This window comes from Perognathus longimembris, chromosome 21 (assembly GCF_023159225.1).
Source record: "Perognathus longimembris pacificus isolate PPM17 chromosome 21, ASM2315922v1, whole genome shotgun sequence".
Classification (NCBI taxonomy): Eukaryota; Metazoa; Chordata; class Mammalia; order Rodentia; family Heteromyidae; genus Perognathus; species Perognathus longimembris.
The window spans coordinates 16,889,270-16,908,300 of NC_063181.1; the positions used below are offsets into that span (position 1 = coordinate 16,889,270).

Here is a 19,031-nt window from a genome sequence, read left to right on the forward strand (position 1 = left end):
CTGCGGATCTGGAAAGAGGGCAGGTAGAGAGAGAGGGAAGCCCGGCGAGCCAGGCACGCGGGCCGGTCTGAGCGCTGCGGAGGCCGCCGGAGGGAGGGGTGCGGCGGGCGAGTGACGGGGAGGGGGGCGGCGGGAAGGGCCGGGGAGGTGTAGCCGAGGGGAGTTCCGGATCTGGAGGCGGAGAGGGCGTTGCGGCCGGGGTGGGGGAAAGGCCGGGAGGAGGTGGAGGAGGAGGGGGGGGGGGCGGAGGAGGAGGGGGGAGGAGGAAGGGAGAACCGTGGCGGCGGCTGCGCCGGGCTGTGTACAGTCTCTCGCCGCCCGAGGAAGATGAGGCTGAAGATCGGGTTCATCTTGCGCAGTCTGCTGGTGGTGGGAAGCTTCCTGGGGCTCGTGGTCCTCTGGTCCTCCCTGTCCCCCCGCCCCGACGACCTGAGCCCGCTGAGCAGGATGAGGGTGAGTGACCCGCGCGGCCCCCCGCGCCCGCCAGGCGGTGGCGACCTGCAACTTGTTTTTGTTCGCGCGCGTGTGGCCCGGGCGGGGGGCGGCGGGCGGGGGGTCGCGGCGTAGGCGCCGCAGCTCCGCAGGTGGTGCGGGGCGCCGCGCCGGCCGATCGGGGGCGCCGACACCCCCCTCCCCCACATACACCCTGGGTACCGGCTCCGGGTCCCCGCCTCCCCCCGCCAGCCGCCCCCTTCCTCCCGCGCTCCCCCCCGCCTCGGGGCTCCACCGCCGGCATCCGAGCTGCGGCGGCGGCTGGGGCGGACGCTCTCCCGCCGGGACCGCGGGCGGGGTGGAACCGGAGCGCTGGGTCCCGGGAAAGTGGGGGTGACACCCGACTCCCCGGCGCGGCGACCACCGCGGTGGCGGCGGGAGGACGCGGGGTTGGGTCCAGGCTGCGGCCTGTGGCGCGTGCAGGCCCAGGAGGAGGCGGGATGCGGTCGCCACCGCCGCCGCCACCGCGGTCCGGTGGATCAGGCCCCGCGGGGTCGCCCTTCCTCCCGCCACCACCCGTCCGTGGGGTGCACACAACGGGGGGGACCGGGGTGTCCTGGGTCCGCCCGCCGAGCAGCCCAGAGGACGATGGCGCCCCGCCTTCGGCCGCCTAGCTCGGAGCGCGCCGCTGCCCGCCCCACTCGGGCGGCCGGGGCCTCGCCCGGCACTGGCCGCTCCTCTGGTTTGCCTGGAGGACCGGAGGTTCGAATCCTTTCCCTCCCACCTCCCCTTGTGCAGTCTGCGCTCCGATCCTGCTTCCTCTTTCCCGGCTGAAAAACTAACTTGTGCCGCGCCGGGGCGCAGAGCTGGCGGCTGCTCCGCGGGGACGCATTTGTCTGCCGCCTTGGACGCGGGGGTTTAGCCCTGACACCCCGGGCTTTGCAGCGCTTAGCCTGGCGCCTCGGATCATTAGTTACCGCGAGCCCGGCGCGCGCAGGGGGCCGCGGTCCCCGCCGCGCACCGACCCAGCCGTTGGTGGAACGAGCTGATCGCTCCCCCCACCCCCACTCCCCCAGTGTGACCCCCTACTTCCCGGTGAACCGTTGTAACCCCCGCCACCCTCACCCTTTGGCCACAGAGACTTCTCGCACCGCCTCCCCCAGCCCCCAGTAGAAAGTGAGAGGGGTTCGAAGCCACCGAGAGGCAGAGGAGTTCGGAGGCGTCCCTCTAGGAAAGTGCTTTCTGCACGGAAGATGAGCAGCGCTTCGGTGTGATCTTCATTAACTTTCCTTCTGCAGAGTTAGCACCCGCAAGTGGCGTGAAGGAGGCTGGTGGCAGCCTTCGGGAAGTTCAGAATCCCAGGGAGAGTTTCCCTGATCAGATCTGGTCCCAGCTTCAAATCTGTATTTCAGACCAGGAGACAAGCCTTGAGGGCGGTGGACAGGCTCTGTAAGGTCGGGCTCGAGTTCCACCCGAGTTATCTGCATGGGTGATATTTTTTAAGTGTCAATTTTTCCTTTCGGTGGGTTCCTGGCTCCCCTGGGGTGGTGATGACCTGCCTTATGATTTTTTTTTTCTCTCAAAAAGATAACTGATGGGATAAACTGAACATTACACTTGCTTGACAATATTTAAAGTCATCAAATGGCCTTTCATGTGGTGGTAGAAATGTTAGCCCTAATTCTCTAGGAGGAAAGTTAAGGAAAAATGGACAAATGTGACTGTGTCGAAGATGTCTTATACTCCCGGAATGATATCTTGTTCCAAATTGAGACATTATTGTTGAGATGTGCTAAGCTGCAGTGCTCATTTAATAATTGTATGAGGTGATGAAATCTTTATTTTTATGGTTCCCTCCCCCCCTTTTTTTGGGATAAAGTTTGTCAGTGGATCCATTGTGATTTCTAACGTTTGCAAGATAAGTGCTAGATTTTTTGAGACTTATCAACATCAGTTAACATTCAAGAGAATGCTTAGGTATCAGGAGAGTGAAACCCTTTCATTAACTTTCCCAGGCAAACAGTAATCCAGGCAAGTGTAGGAAGAGTGTATATCATAAACCTAAAGAAAAGACAAACAGGAATCCAGGCAAGTGTAGAAAGAGTGTATATATCATAAACCTAAAGAAAAGAAACGCTGAGATCCAGCACTGGAGGAGCAGCTGTTATGGAAAATTCTGAGTTTCTCCTCCCCCTAGGAAGCTTTTTAATGTGGATTGTGATCACATATTTCCCTCCAATATGAGAACCTTGCTTTTCTAATGCTGGACTTTCCTACCCCAGGCCCCTCCTTAAATAGCCCGAAATAGGATAGAATAATTCAGTTTGTCAAATATAGGTTCTGTCTTTACTTTGGCATGATTGCTCTGTTGGTTACATAGACCTTGATCTGTTTTTTGTTTTTGTTTTTTTGTCTTGTACTATCAGTATTCATTCCAGAAAATAAAGTCTGTTAAGACCTGGTCTTTTATTGTATTATTTTTAATAGTGTAAACTTACTCAAAAAAATTTTTTTTACTTTAGATCTGCCCATTTGTGAGGACAAGAGAAACACGTCTTACCCCTCTCCTTTTGAGCCTTTGCCTTTTTCTCTAAAGTGAATGATTTGAAAAATGATCTTACTCGTCTAGTCATATTCTGTTGTTTATTTTCTATCCATTTATTTGAACAGTTTTGAATGCCTGCTCTACTTTAGGTACAATGCTAATAATTAAAGAAACACTCTGCCCTTAACTTCACAGATATTGTAGTGTAATGAAATACACATTAACCAAGCCTCCATAAATATGTAAAAGTGTTGCTACATTCTATGAGAAGAAAAAGTAGAATAGCTTGGTCATAAAAGCATTCCCTGAAGAAATGACTTTGGAATTGAAATCTAAGATTTGAAGAAGAGTTGTTGATCTGGGAGTAGGACGAGACAGTTCTGAAAGGAGTAATAGAGCTAAAGGTCCTGTGGTAGGAGGGATCTTAAATGAAGGGAGGGACGAGAACACCAATAGAATTGGAACATGGAAAGGGAGAAGAGAGGCAGAATGATGTTACAAAGCTAGGGATGCTTCTTGTACACCATGTTGAAGATTTAGGTTTTAAAAGCAACGGGAAGATATCAAAGGATTTAAGTAGGGGGAGAACAAGATCGTATTTGAGTTTTGAAAGACCACAATGCAGGAAGCATGCAACGGAAAGAATAGGAGTCCTGCTAGAGATTACATAGCTCAGGTCACAGGTTACATTGGTTTGGCCCGGGAGTTATGGAGATGAAGGATATACTTTGAATCATGAACTGTTAAAGATGCAAAGGCCTCTGGGTTTGGTAAGATTGGATGTGGTAATGAAAGTATCAAGTGGTCTAGGATGATAGGTTGTCACATTCTGAAAACTTAGAAAGACAACATTTGGACTTTATCCTACTGTGGTTACTTTTGGTACTTTGGTTACTTTTTTAAAATGCCCTTTAGACTTGTAAAAATGGAGAAAGTTCCTTTAATGAGACAAATTATAGTATATTTCAGACTGACCCCCTTTCCCTCAGATTTTAGACCTAAATGTTTAAAGTTCAATCATCAGCTCTGAAAATAAGAGTTTATAATGGAACTCTTGATAGATCTTTAACTTTGGTAGTTCTACTAAAAGGTTCAATACAGGTAAAACTATGTAAATGAATAGTTCTTTCCATATACAAACATTAATACCAAACCATTATTGCCACCTAGGTTCAGGACAATATGTGGTAGGACCTAATTCAAGTACTACTCTAAGGACAAGCTGAGAGATTTAAAAGGGATCTAGATTAAATGAGGATTTGTAGCAGAATTGACCACCCTATGTTCCATTCTAACTTGTCCAGTCATTTTACCTCAGTAATAATCAACCTTGTAACCTGAAAAGTTGTGACCTTGACCTAGAGTCTACTTCAGTTAATACTGTTAATGATGGAGCTACCACTTAGCAATAGTGTAGCCTGTAAGTAGTCACTGTTCTTTCTTTTCTTTTTGTTTCTTCTCAACCCTCCACCACTTAACCACCATCATAATTTTTTTAAATCCCTATATCACTAAAGAAATCCAGGCTTGCAGACATTCTGAAATTAGTGCAAACACAAGATTCTTTTTTCATGGCTGAGAATTAGAAAGAAAAGCTTTTTCTGTTGCCTAGAAGTTCCTGTAAACCAAACAAGAGCTTCAGCCCACAGACAGCCTTCCCTTTGGAGAGAGAGAGAGCTTATCCTAGACTTTCTGTCTTGTCTCTACTTGATGCTAAGTTTGAGAAGGCACATAATCAATTTTTTTGTTAGCATAAAGTAAAATACATCTATGTATGTCTCCACCAAAGGTTTGGGCTTGAGTGTTTAAAATGTTTAGTGGATTCCTAAGAATTTCTGTATTCAGAATTTCTGTGGAGGTGTTCCCCATTTCTTGGTGCAAGTAAGGTCAGCCATTAGACCTCCTACAGTCTGAATTCCCACTTCTTACCTTGGTAAGACTCTGTGAAGAACACTGAGAATATCTGCTCTCAAGGGCTTACATTCTACTTTAGGTAGGGGGTTGGGGGAAACAAGACATTCCTTGATTCAGTAGCAATATAAAGAAACTATATTAGAGCCAGGGTGTATTTCATTAACAGCCAGCCTAATAACAGTTTGAAGAGTACGCAACTATCAGTAAGGGGAATGAAACCGGTTGGATAACAGACTTCGTCATTCTTTTGTGACTTATGCTAGCTATGTAGAACAAAAAGATATATACAACTTGGGTTTCTGTGTAAACTATTAGGCCTGTCAAGAGTAAGTGGGAGGAAGAAAAATGAATGTATCATGAATGAAAAGCAAAATTATAAGCTTAAGCGACCTGTACACAGAATATTTGCTCAAATTCAAACATCATCCATCTTTAAAAAAGAGTTGGTCAGCAAGATTTGAATATAGGAAGTAGCTGTTATATACAGGAAAATCATTATGATAATTCAGCTCCCAAGCAGATAATGATCTTTATACCAGGTTTAGATCCTAATTCATATTCCTGCAGGTTGAAGATACAGTCTTACAAGAACAAGAATATTTAACTTCTAGAATATAATTGACAAAAGCTATGAAAGGTTTTATGATTGCTTTTTAGAAGGAGGGGAATAAAAAAGTGGAATTCACATTGGTGGCAATGGAATTTTTGTAAGATCTGGATGATATATTGATATTATAAGCATAGTATTATCCCCTCAACAGATATTTTACATATTTTGACTGTTTATAAGTGTCGCTTGTTACTCTAGGCATTGGAGATTGAAGAGAGTGGAGAAGTTAGACAATCCTGGCATAGGAAGATGTTACTCAGTTCTTGACGTAATGGCCACATAGTAGACATCCAGAGTAGCAATTGTGTAAATACATCTATGTCCTGAAGAATTTTGACAGTATCTAATGTGAAAGTATTTGTTCTCAGGGCTTACATTCTACTTGGACACACACACACACACACACACACACACACACACACACACAGATAAGGCATGCGTGTGCTGGACCACCAGCCTTCCATTTGCATGAAACACTGTGTTTAAGGCTTCCTTTTTGTTTTCTTGCAAGGCATTGGACTGTGCCTTGGGAATGCAGAAATGTCAAGGGCACGGACTCTGTGGTCTTTTATCAGAGATAAGCTGTGTGAATTTGTAGCAGTCATAAAAAGGAGGTTCTTACAGAGGTGTGGGAAGTGGGAGTTGAGAAGGAAAAACGAAACCGTAGTATTTGGCTAGAACTTGAATGTTAGTGGGCAATTTGAATGTCAGGTAAAGTTACAAGGAAGAACATTCTACACTAAAGGGATAATAGTGAGACCAAAAAGAAATCTAGGTGTTTTTGTTTGATTTCTTTGATTGCTTAGGGCTTGAACTCAGGATCTGGGCACTGTTCCTTACCTTTTTGCTCAATTGTGGCACCCTACACCTCCACTTCTGGCTTAGTGGAGGTTAATTGGTGATAGAGTCTCATGGACCTTTCTACTCGGGCTGGCTTTGAACCACAACCCTCAGATCCCAGCTTCTTGAGTTGCTTGGATTGCAAGCATGAGCCACCAGAGCCTGGATAGAAACACAGTTTTACCGGTGAAAAAATGTTGGGAAAGTTGAGCTTGGTTCACATTTTAAAGGAAATTAAATAGTAGGCTATTTTAGGCTTTCAAGTACCTTTCTGGATGTTTTTTTAGTAGGGTTGAGAAAATTATGACATTAGCAGTTCCTATTCAACCATTCAGATATTGTTTGAGTATTAGTAACTGGACTCATTGTGGTGCCTATTGTAGATACCATACAGTAGCGAATAATAGCAATGATAATAGATTAGATGTGTTGAATCCTTTGAGCAAGTAAACATTCCGCACCTATTATTTTACATGTTGTTTAGTTGTAACAGAACTCCTCTAAGTCTGATCTGAATCCACCTTTATGCGTGAATCTGCTGAGGTGCCTCTGGAGAGATGAATCTGTCTAAGCTCATTTACTTAGTAAGCAGCAAAGCCAAGATTCAATCCCAAGTTTCCCAACTTTAGAGCTATCCTCTCTGACCTTGTCCTTCAGATTTGAACAACATAGACAAGTTCCTATGGAGTGCACTGAAAGGAGGATATGTAGGCAGTAGAATAATTTCAGTTAAACCCAGTAAGGATGATAGGAAGGCACGGGATGGTAACAATTCAGGATGATATGAAGGCACGGAAAAGAATTCATGGGAGGTCAGGGAAGGTTAGGAAAGATAGTGGCTGAGCTGATGCCTAAGGAATGAGCCTAAACCTGCCCTGTTATTCTGAGGTATTCGCATTCCAGGAAGAGGGAAGAAGAGTTGCAAGAATCCCTGAGTTTGGAATGAGGAGTGGTGTGTTTGAGAAGTAGAAAGAGGCCAGTGTGGCTGGGGTGTGTCAGTGTAGAGGGAGTGTAGTACTTGGTAAACCCAAACATGTAGTCTTCACTCAGATAATGAAAAGCCTAGTTGCTAAGGTCAGTTATTAGGTGGTTATTTGTTGCAGTTTGCATTCATTATCCCTTAGCCATCATCCTTTCACTAAGTATCCTGAATTGAATGGTAAATTTTGTGGGTCCAAGATGAAATAAGTGCTAACATTTTGTTTGGTCACAGATTTTTGGTGGCTAGATGTGCAGACAAGCAATTGTAGCAAAAAGAGAATTGTTAGTAGCTAAATCCATTGGGATTCACAGGATCGCAGAGAAGCAGCATCTACTATAATGAGATTGGGTGCTATCAGAGGGCTTATCTTAGAAAAAGATATCTTACCTATAAGAAAACATGAGGAAAGAAGTATTTGCAAAAGTATGAAAGATGATGATTAACCTTGGAGACATGGCTGGACCCTGCAAAGACATAGAATATGAGTTAGGAAACAGGAGCAGGGCGGTCAACAGATTCAAGAGCTACACTGCGGAGAAAGGCTGGTTAAGAAAGGATGCACCAGTATCCCTGGAGGAATAATCTCCTACTAATCTAACCCGTAGTACTTGGATCTAGAGACAAAGGGACTGTTTGGCATCTTTAATGGTATAGAGGTAAATTTATTAGTAAATAATTTGGCTGGAGGAACTAGCCTGATGAGAAAGAAGTTCAGGTGGTAAACAGTAAACTTCACCACCTACCACAGCAGAGAAGAATTGTGTTGAGAAAACCATAAGAATCAAAGAGGAACTGGACCCATTTTGTTGTTTGCTTCTGTATTTAGGTGGCTCTCTACCTCATCAACAGTGGGATGTGAGTGTATGGATAACTATATGTATATTGTAAGTGGATCTGTAATCATATAGTTGTGATGACATTAGAGTACATTCTAGGTATTATCACACATATTAGGCATTTCTTTGTACTCAATTAGTTTGGACTCCAGTGGCTTGTAAAGCCATAACTGAAAAATCAGCTCAATATCGAGTGGAAAAAAATTTTATCCCTAAAATCTTAGGCAAATTTTTAGTCTTCAGTATGTTAGTTTGGCTGGTGTGTATTTAAAAAAAGAGAATAGCAAAATTGTATGTCCAGCATTTCAGTCATCTGTATAAAGATGATACTTTCTTTGTAAAATGAGATTTCCCTTTTAATTCTAATTCAGGCCCGTGATTCCTTAAAAGCATCAACAGAGACACTTTGAACAGCAACTACCCAGGGCGTAAGTCCTTCAGATCAGAAAGAGATACTTCAGTTACTTCATTTGCTAAGAATCCTGGATATTTCAAAATGAGAAATGTTCTCATTTTGACTCCATTTACAAGTTCCCTTCTGAGCTCCCAAAGCCTTCATAGTGTTTTCAAGCAATGCTCCTGAGAAGCATTTAAACATGCCATCAAGGGAGAACAGATTCAGTTCACTAAATACAAGGACTGGTATACTGAAACTTAAGAAAAAAATTAACTTTGCATTATTTAATTAGGTTTATGGGATTGCTACAGAGCACCCTGGCTTCCCAAATCTAGAAGGTACAATTAACGTGGTATTATATCAATACCAACTAGTCTGCTAATAGGCTTCTAAGCAAAGCAATTGGAATGTTATCACCAAGCATTTTTTTTAAAACTGGATGAATTAAAATTAAATCACAAACTATTGGGAACCATTCTGTATGAGAATAAATGGCCTAAGCAATTTTATCATCTTTTATCTTTATTGATTGCCTGGATTTAGGAATATGTTTAGGCCCTGATAGGTGAGATCATTCTCAACAGCAAACATACATGCTCATTGATTATCTGGTTTGGATGTAATATTTGCATTTGTAGTTCTTTTATACATGCTTTAGCACTTACATGTTGAGTCACTATGTACTCACTAGTAATGTGTGTACCTAATAGAAGAACTTGGACTTGGTATTAACTAAAATAAGGCATTTGAAAAAGTGCCAAAGGGACAAGGGTGTGGCTCAAGTGGTAGAGCTCCTGTCTAGCAAGAATGAGGCTCTGAGTTCAAACCTCAGCACCACAAAAAAAAAGAAAAAGTCCCTAAACATTTTTGTGTTGTTGTACCAGAAATGCAGCATTTCAATTTATTAAGTGGCTTGTATTTTACTTCTCATTTTCTTTATTAGTAACAACAACAAGAATAACAACAACAAATACCTTATGGTAAGATAATGTCATTAATGAGAGCAAGGTTTGCAATTAGTTGATAACAAGTACAATGCCTGCTTCCATCTCCAGCTCAAACTTTTTTTTTTTTTTGGCCAGTCCTGGGGCTTGGACTCAGGGCCTGAGCACTGTCCCTGGCTCCTTTTTGCTCAAGGCTAGCACTGTGCCAACTTGAGCCACAGCGCCACTTCTGGCCGTTTTCTGTATATGTGGTGCTGGGGAATTGAACCCAGGGCTTCATGTATAAGAGGCAAGCACTCTTGCCACTAGGCCATATCCCCAGTCCTTCAGCTCAAACTCTTGATCAAAAACTAACCCATAGACTTTGTTATTAAAGTGTCACCATGTCTCAGGCTCCTAATGCAGTATAAGAGCGAGTGTTGAACCATTTTCCAGAGTTTTAAGAACTAACATTTGTACAAAGTATTAACATGACATCAGTACAATATTTTACTTTGGTATTTTATTTTTTATATATTCCAGTATGGAAGAGTAGTGCATTACAAAAATAAAGGCCTAATTCATGATGCTTAAAGTGCTGTGGTTCTTCTTATAATTTACTATTGCACTTTATGGTTTTTTTTTTTCTGTTGAATTTGAGGGAACTATTTCACATATATTTTTATTGTCATCTGTTATGATCAAAGTAATACAACCTTATATCTCTGGCATGAAACCAGATTATCAGAGTGAATCATTTTGCCAGGATTTGGCAAAGATGTCTGCATAACAATGTGAAGATATAGATCATATCAAGAAAGGGATATTATAATGCATTCTAATTCTACTCATAGTTTATAGTTATATAAACATTCTTAATCTAATGAGGGAACAATAGAGTGAGGTTAAGTCCATTAAGATATTGGTATGATTGTTTTCAATGCTGCTATGAAAAACATAAACATATCCTATAGTATATCATTACTCTAGTAAGAGTTCTTTATCAATAGCATCCTGTATACTTATAAAAGACACACTGTATGTCCATTCTAAAAATTGTTTAGACATTTTCTAAAATATTTATATTATTAGGTATAGACTCCTCCTACTCCTACTCTGGTACTGGTTTTGAACTAAAAGTGTTTGAGCTAATACTTTTTAGGCACATGCGCTACCATGTAAGCAATAACTTCAGCTCTGTTTTCTTCAATTTATTTTTCATGCAGAGTCTCATGTTTCTCCCCAGCATGGGCATTGTTGGACTACAATCCTTCTACTTTCACCGCATAGCTAGGATTCCAGGCATGTGCCATCTCACCAGCCCAGGAGTAGGTTTTAATTGTACTTATTTGCAACAACTTAAATGCCTCTATCCTGGGAAATTATTTTCTGTCAATTTAATGTTTTACCCTGCAATTCTTGCTGGATGATTTGACCATTATACTCCTTTAACATTTAACTAATTCCATAGAATTAACCTTTTTAATCTCTAATATAGCAAAGTAAGTCACATAAATCTTAGTATTTGTTCCCTTTTACAATCTGTTCACCAGGTTTTTTTCTTTTCTTTTGAAAGAAAGCATTTAAAACCCTCTGTTCAAAAGTCTTCTAATTTTTGCCAGGATGATTTAAAATGAATAAAAAATCCATTAGATTTTTGGCAAATACATTCTCAATTATGTTACAGACTAAATGACTACAAAGTGCTTTTTAGAGTAATGGAATAGAAATGACTAAAATCTTATTACTTTATACATGCAGTTTTCTACTATGGTAGATATTTAGTTTCTTACATTACAAATATCAATGTCAAGATTGGAAATTTTGATAAGATGACTACATATGTATATTATATATACAATTACATATAAATATACATACATACATATTGTTTTCCTGTGATACTGGGGCTTGAGCTGAGGAAGGCTTCATATTTGCTAGGCAAGTGCTCTACCACTTGAGCCACACCTCCAGCCTCTTTTTTCCATTGGTTATTTTCGAGGTAGGCTCTCACTCTTTATGTTAGCACCTACATAGGCTTCAGTTCTCTTTCTTGTGATTCCTTGTATCACTGGGATAGCAGGTGCATAACACCATGTCTTACCACAGGTTGAAATGGAATCTTGCAAACTTTGGGCCTGACTAGCTTTGAACCACAATACCTCTCCCAAGTTGCTAAGATTATATATAGGCTTGAGCTATTACACTTGGCTTGCAATTGTGTCTTAACATTTAAGCAAATGTTATGTAGAATAAGAAAATAGAGTTGTACAATTTCATTAACCATTGGTGTTTGGGTGATGATGACATCAGAGGAAATTGTAAGTCTAATATTTGTCAAGATAAGAGAAGAATGCCTCTGTTTTTGTGGCGAATTATAATTATTTGTTTGCAGTTCAGGGAGATCATAGTGGTAAAGAAAAGAAATAGGTTTAGCAATTTTACAAACTCTTCTGAAAACATGCTAAAAGATGATGATTTTTCTATATATATATGTGTGTGGTGCTGAGGAATTGAACCCAGGGCTTCATGTGTACAAGGCGAGCACTTTACCACTAGGCCATATTCCCAGCCCAAAGATGATGATTTTTAAATACCTTTTTTTTTTTTAATGGGTGGGTGCAGGACCAGTACTGGGGCTTGAAATCAGGGCCTGGGTGCGGTCTCTGACCTTGTTTGCTCAATGCAAGCACCGTACCACTTGAGCCACATCTCTACTTATGGCTTTTTGGTTAAGATCTCAGTAAGCTTTCCTGTCTAGATTGGCTTTGAATTGTGATCTTTTGATCTCAGCCTTTTCTGGATAGTATGAGCCACCAGAGCACAGCACTGTCGTATTTTGAACAAATATGTTTTTCCATCTTATTCTTCTTTTAACTAATGATTGTGGAAGCACAAGCAAGAATTTGAAATGTAGTACCAACCTACTAAACTGCTGTGCCTTCCCCAAACCCTGCTGTTTTCTTAGCATGAGAAAAGAATTACTGGTATCATGCTAAGTATGGTCTAACTACATGTAATGTTGTGTCATTATTGTCATTTTTCCAGTGTTTTATTGGGAAGGGGAAAGAGGTTTCAACATGAGATGTAGTTTCTTTTTATTTTCCATTGATTACTACCACAGGACTAATGCCAGCATGTACGCATGACTAAATTGAAGAAAATTCCAGCCAGAGTCTAATGAATAGTTTCACTGTGGTGCCATCATGTTTCATAAGGGACAAATATATCATCCTTGACCTCTGTTCAATTAACTGGTAATACAAAGCAGAAAGTAAATATTAAAATCTTTGTTATATGTTGGCAATAATTACATCCTGAAGCACCAGTAAGTGGTTTCAAAACATTCATTCATCCTGATTTCCATCAACTTCTTCTATAAACAGGCATTTAGGTTTAAAGGTAATCGTGTCTTGTGTAATGAGTAATGACTTCAAAAGGCTGACAAAGTGCAGAATAAAAGGAAGTTGTCATTAGTGGGATACATAAAGGAATAAGTGTTTTTTTAGGATTGTTTTAAATATTAAAAATAAAATCAGAAAGCTTAACATCATAGCGAAAGTTGTATGTATTTATTCAGTGTGGTATTTTTGTTTTGTTAATAAATTGAGAGGTCTTCCTACAGTTCTTTAATTATTCAAGAAAATAATTGCTATCTATTTAACTGTTCCCTACCCCACCTCCCCCCTCCCCCCACCCTGGACAAAAGATTGTTTCTCTGATTATAAGGCCTGGCATTTATTGGGTGGTTTGTTGATCAATTTTTTGGAGATCCCTGTATGTGAAAATGATCCCTTCAAGGTCAAAGTGTCAGTGGTATATTTTATTACACATATGGCAAATAGAAAATTCAAACCTGCCAATTGCCTCTCAGTGATGAGCTTTGGAGGAGGTTATTTAATAATTCTCAAACACAGACACAGAAATTTCATTTTGTGAATATACTCAGCTCTTTAAAAAAAAGGATTCTTTTTAATTAAAGATAACTGAACCTTATAATCTTGTCATGAGGCAGTACTAATGAGAGAATGAAATTTCATTCTTAAAATTAGAGATAATGAACCCCTTAAAAAGTGTTTGCTTATGTGAGCTTGGCACCGCCACGCTCCTACTTCTCACGCACTTCACTTCTGGGAGACAAAAACAGAAACCAGAATTTTTCAGAGGCTGCTTCATCCTGAGAAATACCAACAGACCTTGAGAGGCTGAATGATGAAAGTTACAGAATTCAGTGATTGACTGGGAATGGGAGAAAGATAAAAGTTGTGGTTTTCCTTATACACGGCTCCTTTCTGTCAAAGGACTCAGGTTTTCCTGGGTCGACAGGGGCGTCGGGTAAACTGTGAGGATATATTGCAGTGATGAGCATCACATCAAATTTAAATTGCTGTAAGAAAGTCTTCCCTGTCATGTTTTAAAATGATTTAGAATAGTGTTGTTGATAACTTTGAAATATTAGTATTCTAGAAGCTACTAAAGTTTTAATATACATCTCTATTCCTCTACCCCTTGTCAACTCACTGTAAGCCTTGGTCTACTTGTCACCATTTTATATGATAATTTGTTTTAAGTGGCAAGAAGATCAGAAAATGCATAGTGTCTTAGTAAGTCAGATGTCTTTCTAGTACTTCTCATATATATATATATATATATATATATATACACACACACACACACATTGATTTACTTTTATGTCCAACATCTATGGTTATTTGTAGTTGTCTTTATTTAGGAAGTCATATAGATACATTTAAACATACACTGGTAATAAATGACAGACACCTGAGCTTGTAAGAGTAAATAAAACCACCATGCCTTTATGAGTTGTGGTGCATCAAAGTACTTGAGAAATGTGCTGGGCCTTCCTTTGTGTTGTCAATGAAGCCAGTGTGAGCTTCCCTTGCCCAGGTGGAGAGGACTGAAGTTGGTTGAATTCTCATCACTACTCTGTGAAAGCAGGTAGTAGTGTGCACAGTACTCTTGCAATTTGTTAAGGGTGATGGACTGAGTCTCTTGGATATTTAACTCATTATTAGATGTGCAGCAGATTTAATGTCTCCAAAAAAGAAAAGGAAAGTGGAAAAATTCTTCTTGGGAAGTGGAAGCTCGTATAATTTAAGCTGTTGATGACTATAATTAATTCATTGAGAAAAGTCCCTGATCTTAGGAGAATACTATATTTAGAAAATGTTCTACTACTGCTTAAATGCTTCCTGTCCTAGACAGTCCAATTTATTAAAAATATATTAGTATTCAGCCAAAGAGACTTAGAGCTCAGGAATACTAAGGTTTGAATTTTGTTCTAGAGGCTAGTGACAAGGAAGTAGGGGAGGTTAAATCTGTGCTGCTGAGTGAGTTTTTATTTCCTTTTACGTGCCTTAGTAGTGCCTGCTCATCTCTTGGTTTTGCTGTTATATGAGCTGTATCAGTTTCTCTAAAGTGCATGGTGTGCTGCTCAATTAAGAGATACAAGTTATGTTTGATTCAGGCAATTCAGTGATCTCATGGCTTGGGGATAATGTGATATTCCAATGGTTTTCTTGACACTGTCTCACTGAAACTTTGAAAACCCCAAGCATGTCCCTAATTAATTCAAGCGATTCCTAGGGCAGTAGGGGGTTGGGCAGGGAGAAATGAGCTCTTAGATGCAGGAAGTAGAAAAGTATTGCCATCAGAAGGCAGGAAGTGCTTGGTCGGATAGTATGAACTCCTGGTTTGGGGCAGTCCTTTGTATTGGAGTTGGGGAATTGGAGGGAATGAAGGGGAAATAGGATCCATAGCATGAATATTCATCCCCACAGGATTAATAGGAGAAATTATTCTGGCGTTTAATTTTCCCTACTATGTAATGTTTAGCTCCCCATAAACAAGCTGGCAGCTGGTAAACTAGAAAATAAAAACTGACATCATTATATAGATTAGGTACACATGGACTCTGACATGAATTAAAATCCTGTCGCAATCATTTGTGAATAGCTTTATGAACTTTGCCTAGTGACTTGCTTTCTTTTATGTTTTCTTTTTTTCTTTGGTAAAGAAGACATAAAATCTACATCGTAGCAGTGTCCTTATGTTTCCCTTATGCAAGTTTTGTTTTTTTTAAGCCAGATGTTCTAGGACAAAATTTAACTTTCAGTATTATACATGCTGTTTTTCCCTTTCTTCCTTCTCTTCTTTCTTGAAGGAACATGGTGATTTGTATATAGTTTCAAGTGTGCTTTAAAAAAAAAAGAAAAGAAAAAAAACCCCAGAAGCCAGATGTGATGGAGAGTTTTAAGGCCAGCCTGGATGATACATTTGAGACCCTGTCTCGGAAATCTAAAAACAAGATCCTATCTATTATGAACTGATGGTTTTAAATTGTAGGTGAAAAGGAGCTGAATATCATTTTCTCAGACTTTCAGACTTTGGCCTTCAAGCTATATCCTTCTATAAACTAGTGTGCTAACATGGTGGAGAGAATTGCTATAATTTAATTTTAAGATAATTGAAAGTGTTTGCCACATAGAAAATGTTAAAGGAATAAAACCAAGAAACTGAAAATCACCCATAATTCTTCACACCAAAAGATAATTGTCGTTAACTAGTTGATGTATTCCTTGCACAAATATATATGTGTAAACACAGGCCATAGCACATATTCTACTTGGTGGATTGTTATTATTATTTGTTTCAGAGTAGACATAGTTTAATTGTCTTCAGGATGTATTCTTTTTTTTTTTTTTTTTGCCAGTCCTGGGCCTTGGACTCAGGGCCTGAGCACTGTCCCTGGCTTCTCTTTGCTCAAGGCTAGCACTCTGCCACTTGAGCCACAGCGCCACTTCTGGCCATTTTCTGTATATGTGGTGCTGGGGAATCGAACCCAGGGCTTCATGTATATGAGTCAAGCACTCTTGCCACTAGGCTATATTCCCAGCCCAGGATGTATTCTTTTGTAAACTAATCTTTATTGATCATATTAGCATTGAGATGGTTTAAGAGAAGAGAACATGAATAATAGAAAAATGTGTACTGAGAATTGCATATTCTAAGTGATCAAAACTGTTTTTTACTTGCCGCTTTAAAAAACAACAACAAAACCTACCAGGCATTGGTGGCTCATACCTGTAATCCTAGCTACTCAAGAGGCTGAGAATTGAGAATCAGAGTTCAAAGACAACTCGGTCAGGAAAGTCAGTGAGACTTTCACTAGGGACTCAATTAACTACCAAAAAAGCTGAAGTGGCACTCTGGCTCAAAGTGATAGATCACTAACCTTGAACACAAAAGCTCAGGGATAGTACCCAGGCCCTGAGTTCAAGCCCCAGGACTGGCACAAAAAATGAAGAAGAACAGGAGGAGGAGTAAGGAGGAGGAGGAGAACTTAGTCATATTTCTGAGGTTTTATACCATAGTATAAAAGACTCCCTAAAAGTTTGAAGCTTCCAAGCTAAACCACCAAAGAAATACAGAAAAATAGAAGCAAGAAGAGGCAGAATAAAATTGGAACAACTATTTCATGGAAGTTATGTGTTTCTCTCTTTCTCTTCCTTATTTTTCAACCCATCATAGTTCACAGCTTAGTTTTGAGTTGTGGTTCCTTAATAGTCTAAAGCTTTTACACTTCCGCCTAGTGAATTAGAATTAAGAACTCAAACTCATTGCAGTGGAATTAGTTATGAGATGAGGAAGTATTTGTTTTTATAATTTTATTTGCTAGGCTCACCCTCTGAGGTCTCTGATATGAAGAGCAATTTCTTTTGTCTTTTTTTCCTGACTCATTACAGCCACTTCAGAATTTCTTCAAACATATTTCCTTGTATTGTCCATATCGTGTATCACATACTTCCTTGCAAACATATACAGCAAAGAAATGTAGCCAGTGTGAAGAGAGATGGCTCTTCTCTCCTAGATCTTCCATTCTTATCTTTTTTTGTAAATTGATTTATTTATTGTCAAAGTGGTGTGTGGAGGGGTTACAGTTTCATATGTAAGGCAGCAAGTATATTTCTTATCAAGCTAGTTACCTCCTTCCTCATTTTTCTCCCACCTTCCCCTCCATTCTTATTTTAAATACTTGTATTCACATACTTCATTCAGTAACATGCATGTAGAGAGATAAATTCTCATCTGAAAACAGAAGGTTGATGAGCATCAAATATCAACCATTTTACTCTTTGTATGCCTACTAAGCATATTCACATTCTCAATTTTGTAATCTGACTTTTTCCCCCCAGTGTTAACAACTGAACTATTTAAAGTTTCTGAAGATGAATATTGCTTCTAACATTACAACAGTCTCCCCTCTATAAACATGTTGTAGATGCTCTCTAAGCCAGGTATAGTCTGACATTTTCTATCAGAGGAAATTGTGGTTTAGAGAAGCAAAAATGTTATGCCCACAGTCATTTGACCATGTAGATAATGGAACCAACCCAAATCCATCTTCTCAAGACAGGATTCGCATGAAGAAGGACTTTCTGGACTGTGCTCTATGAGCCACCATGCATTAAGAAGCATTGCTTTGAAAGGTGATTCTTGGATCATACAATGGAGAAAGGCTGCACTATGTATCACCCCACTAGAGAATGGCATTAGTAGCTTGGAAGTCCTTCAGAAAAGAAACCTGAGCACATCAGGCAAAATGACCTGGTCAGTCTACTTTTTCAAGAACTTCTAGTTTTTGTTAATGAACTTCAGTGTCATGGAAGAATGCTTAGCTAATGTCAGAACTATCTGAGTGTTGAGTCCAGCCAATCATCCATTGCTCTGTGGACACGGGCACATTCTCTGGAGAAGAATCTACTGTCTAGGCTGTCTGAGTCTACTTTTAAAACTTTTTTTTTTTTTTGGCCAGTCCTGGGCCTTGGACTCAGGGCCTGAGCACTGTCCCTGGCTTCTTCCCGCTCAAGGCTAGCACTCTGCCACTTGAGCCACAGCGCCGCTTCTGGCCGTTTTTCTGTATATGTGGTGCTGGGGAATCGAACCTAGGGCCTCGTGTATCCGAGGCAGGCACTCTTGCCACTAGGCTATATCCCCAGCCCCTTTTAAAACTTTTAATTTGTGCATCTGTGCCATGTCATTAACCAGCTGTGGAAACCTTACATCTTTCAAAGTCACTTCAGGTTCTGACTCTTCTCTGAAGCTTTCCCTAATCTCCACAGCTCGCATGTTAATATCTCAAGAAAGTTCCTGGGCTGGGGATATGGCCTAGTGGCAAGAGTGCTTGCCTTGTATACATGAGGCCCTGGGTTCAATTCCCCAGCACCACATATACAGAAAATGGCCAGAAGTGGCGCTGTGGCTCAAGTGGAAGAGTGCTATCCTTGAGCAAAAAGAAGCCAGGGACAGTGCTCAGGCCCTGAGTCCAAGCCCCAGGACTGGCCAAAAAAAAAAGAAGAAAGTTCCTCATTGTGGCCTTGGAGCTTTGCTGACTCTAGTACTCCTTAGCATATGTCTCTTTCCTTGGTTGGTTCCTAAACTACCTGAGTGCAGGCAGGCCCTATTTTGTTAGGACTTTTCTTTGATCATCTGTCAAGTAGCCCTGGGAGGAGAGAGGTTCAAATGTCCCTA

The 19,031-nt window shown here is 40.8% G+C and overlaps 1 protein-coding gene across 2 annotated transcripts in view; it reads left to right on the top strand.

Moving 5' to 3' along the window:
* The first annotated feature begins 248 nt into the window (after positions 1 to 248).
* Galnt7 (polypeptide N-acetylgalactosaminyltransferase 7) overlaps positions 249 to 19,031 on the top strand; it is a 121,573-nt gene continuing 102,790 nt past the window's right edge. For both annotated transcript variants that reach the window (XM_048330344.1, XM_048330342.1), the window contains exon 1: positions 249 to 453. In XM_048330344.1, the coding sequence (XP_048186301.1) occupies positions 328 to 453 (126 nt within the window). In that variant the 5' untranslated portion in view covers positions 249 to 327. The remainder of the gene's footprint in view (positions 454 to 19,031) is intronic.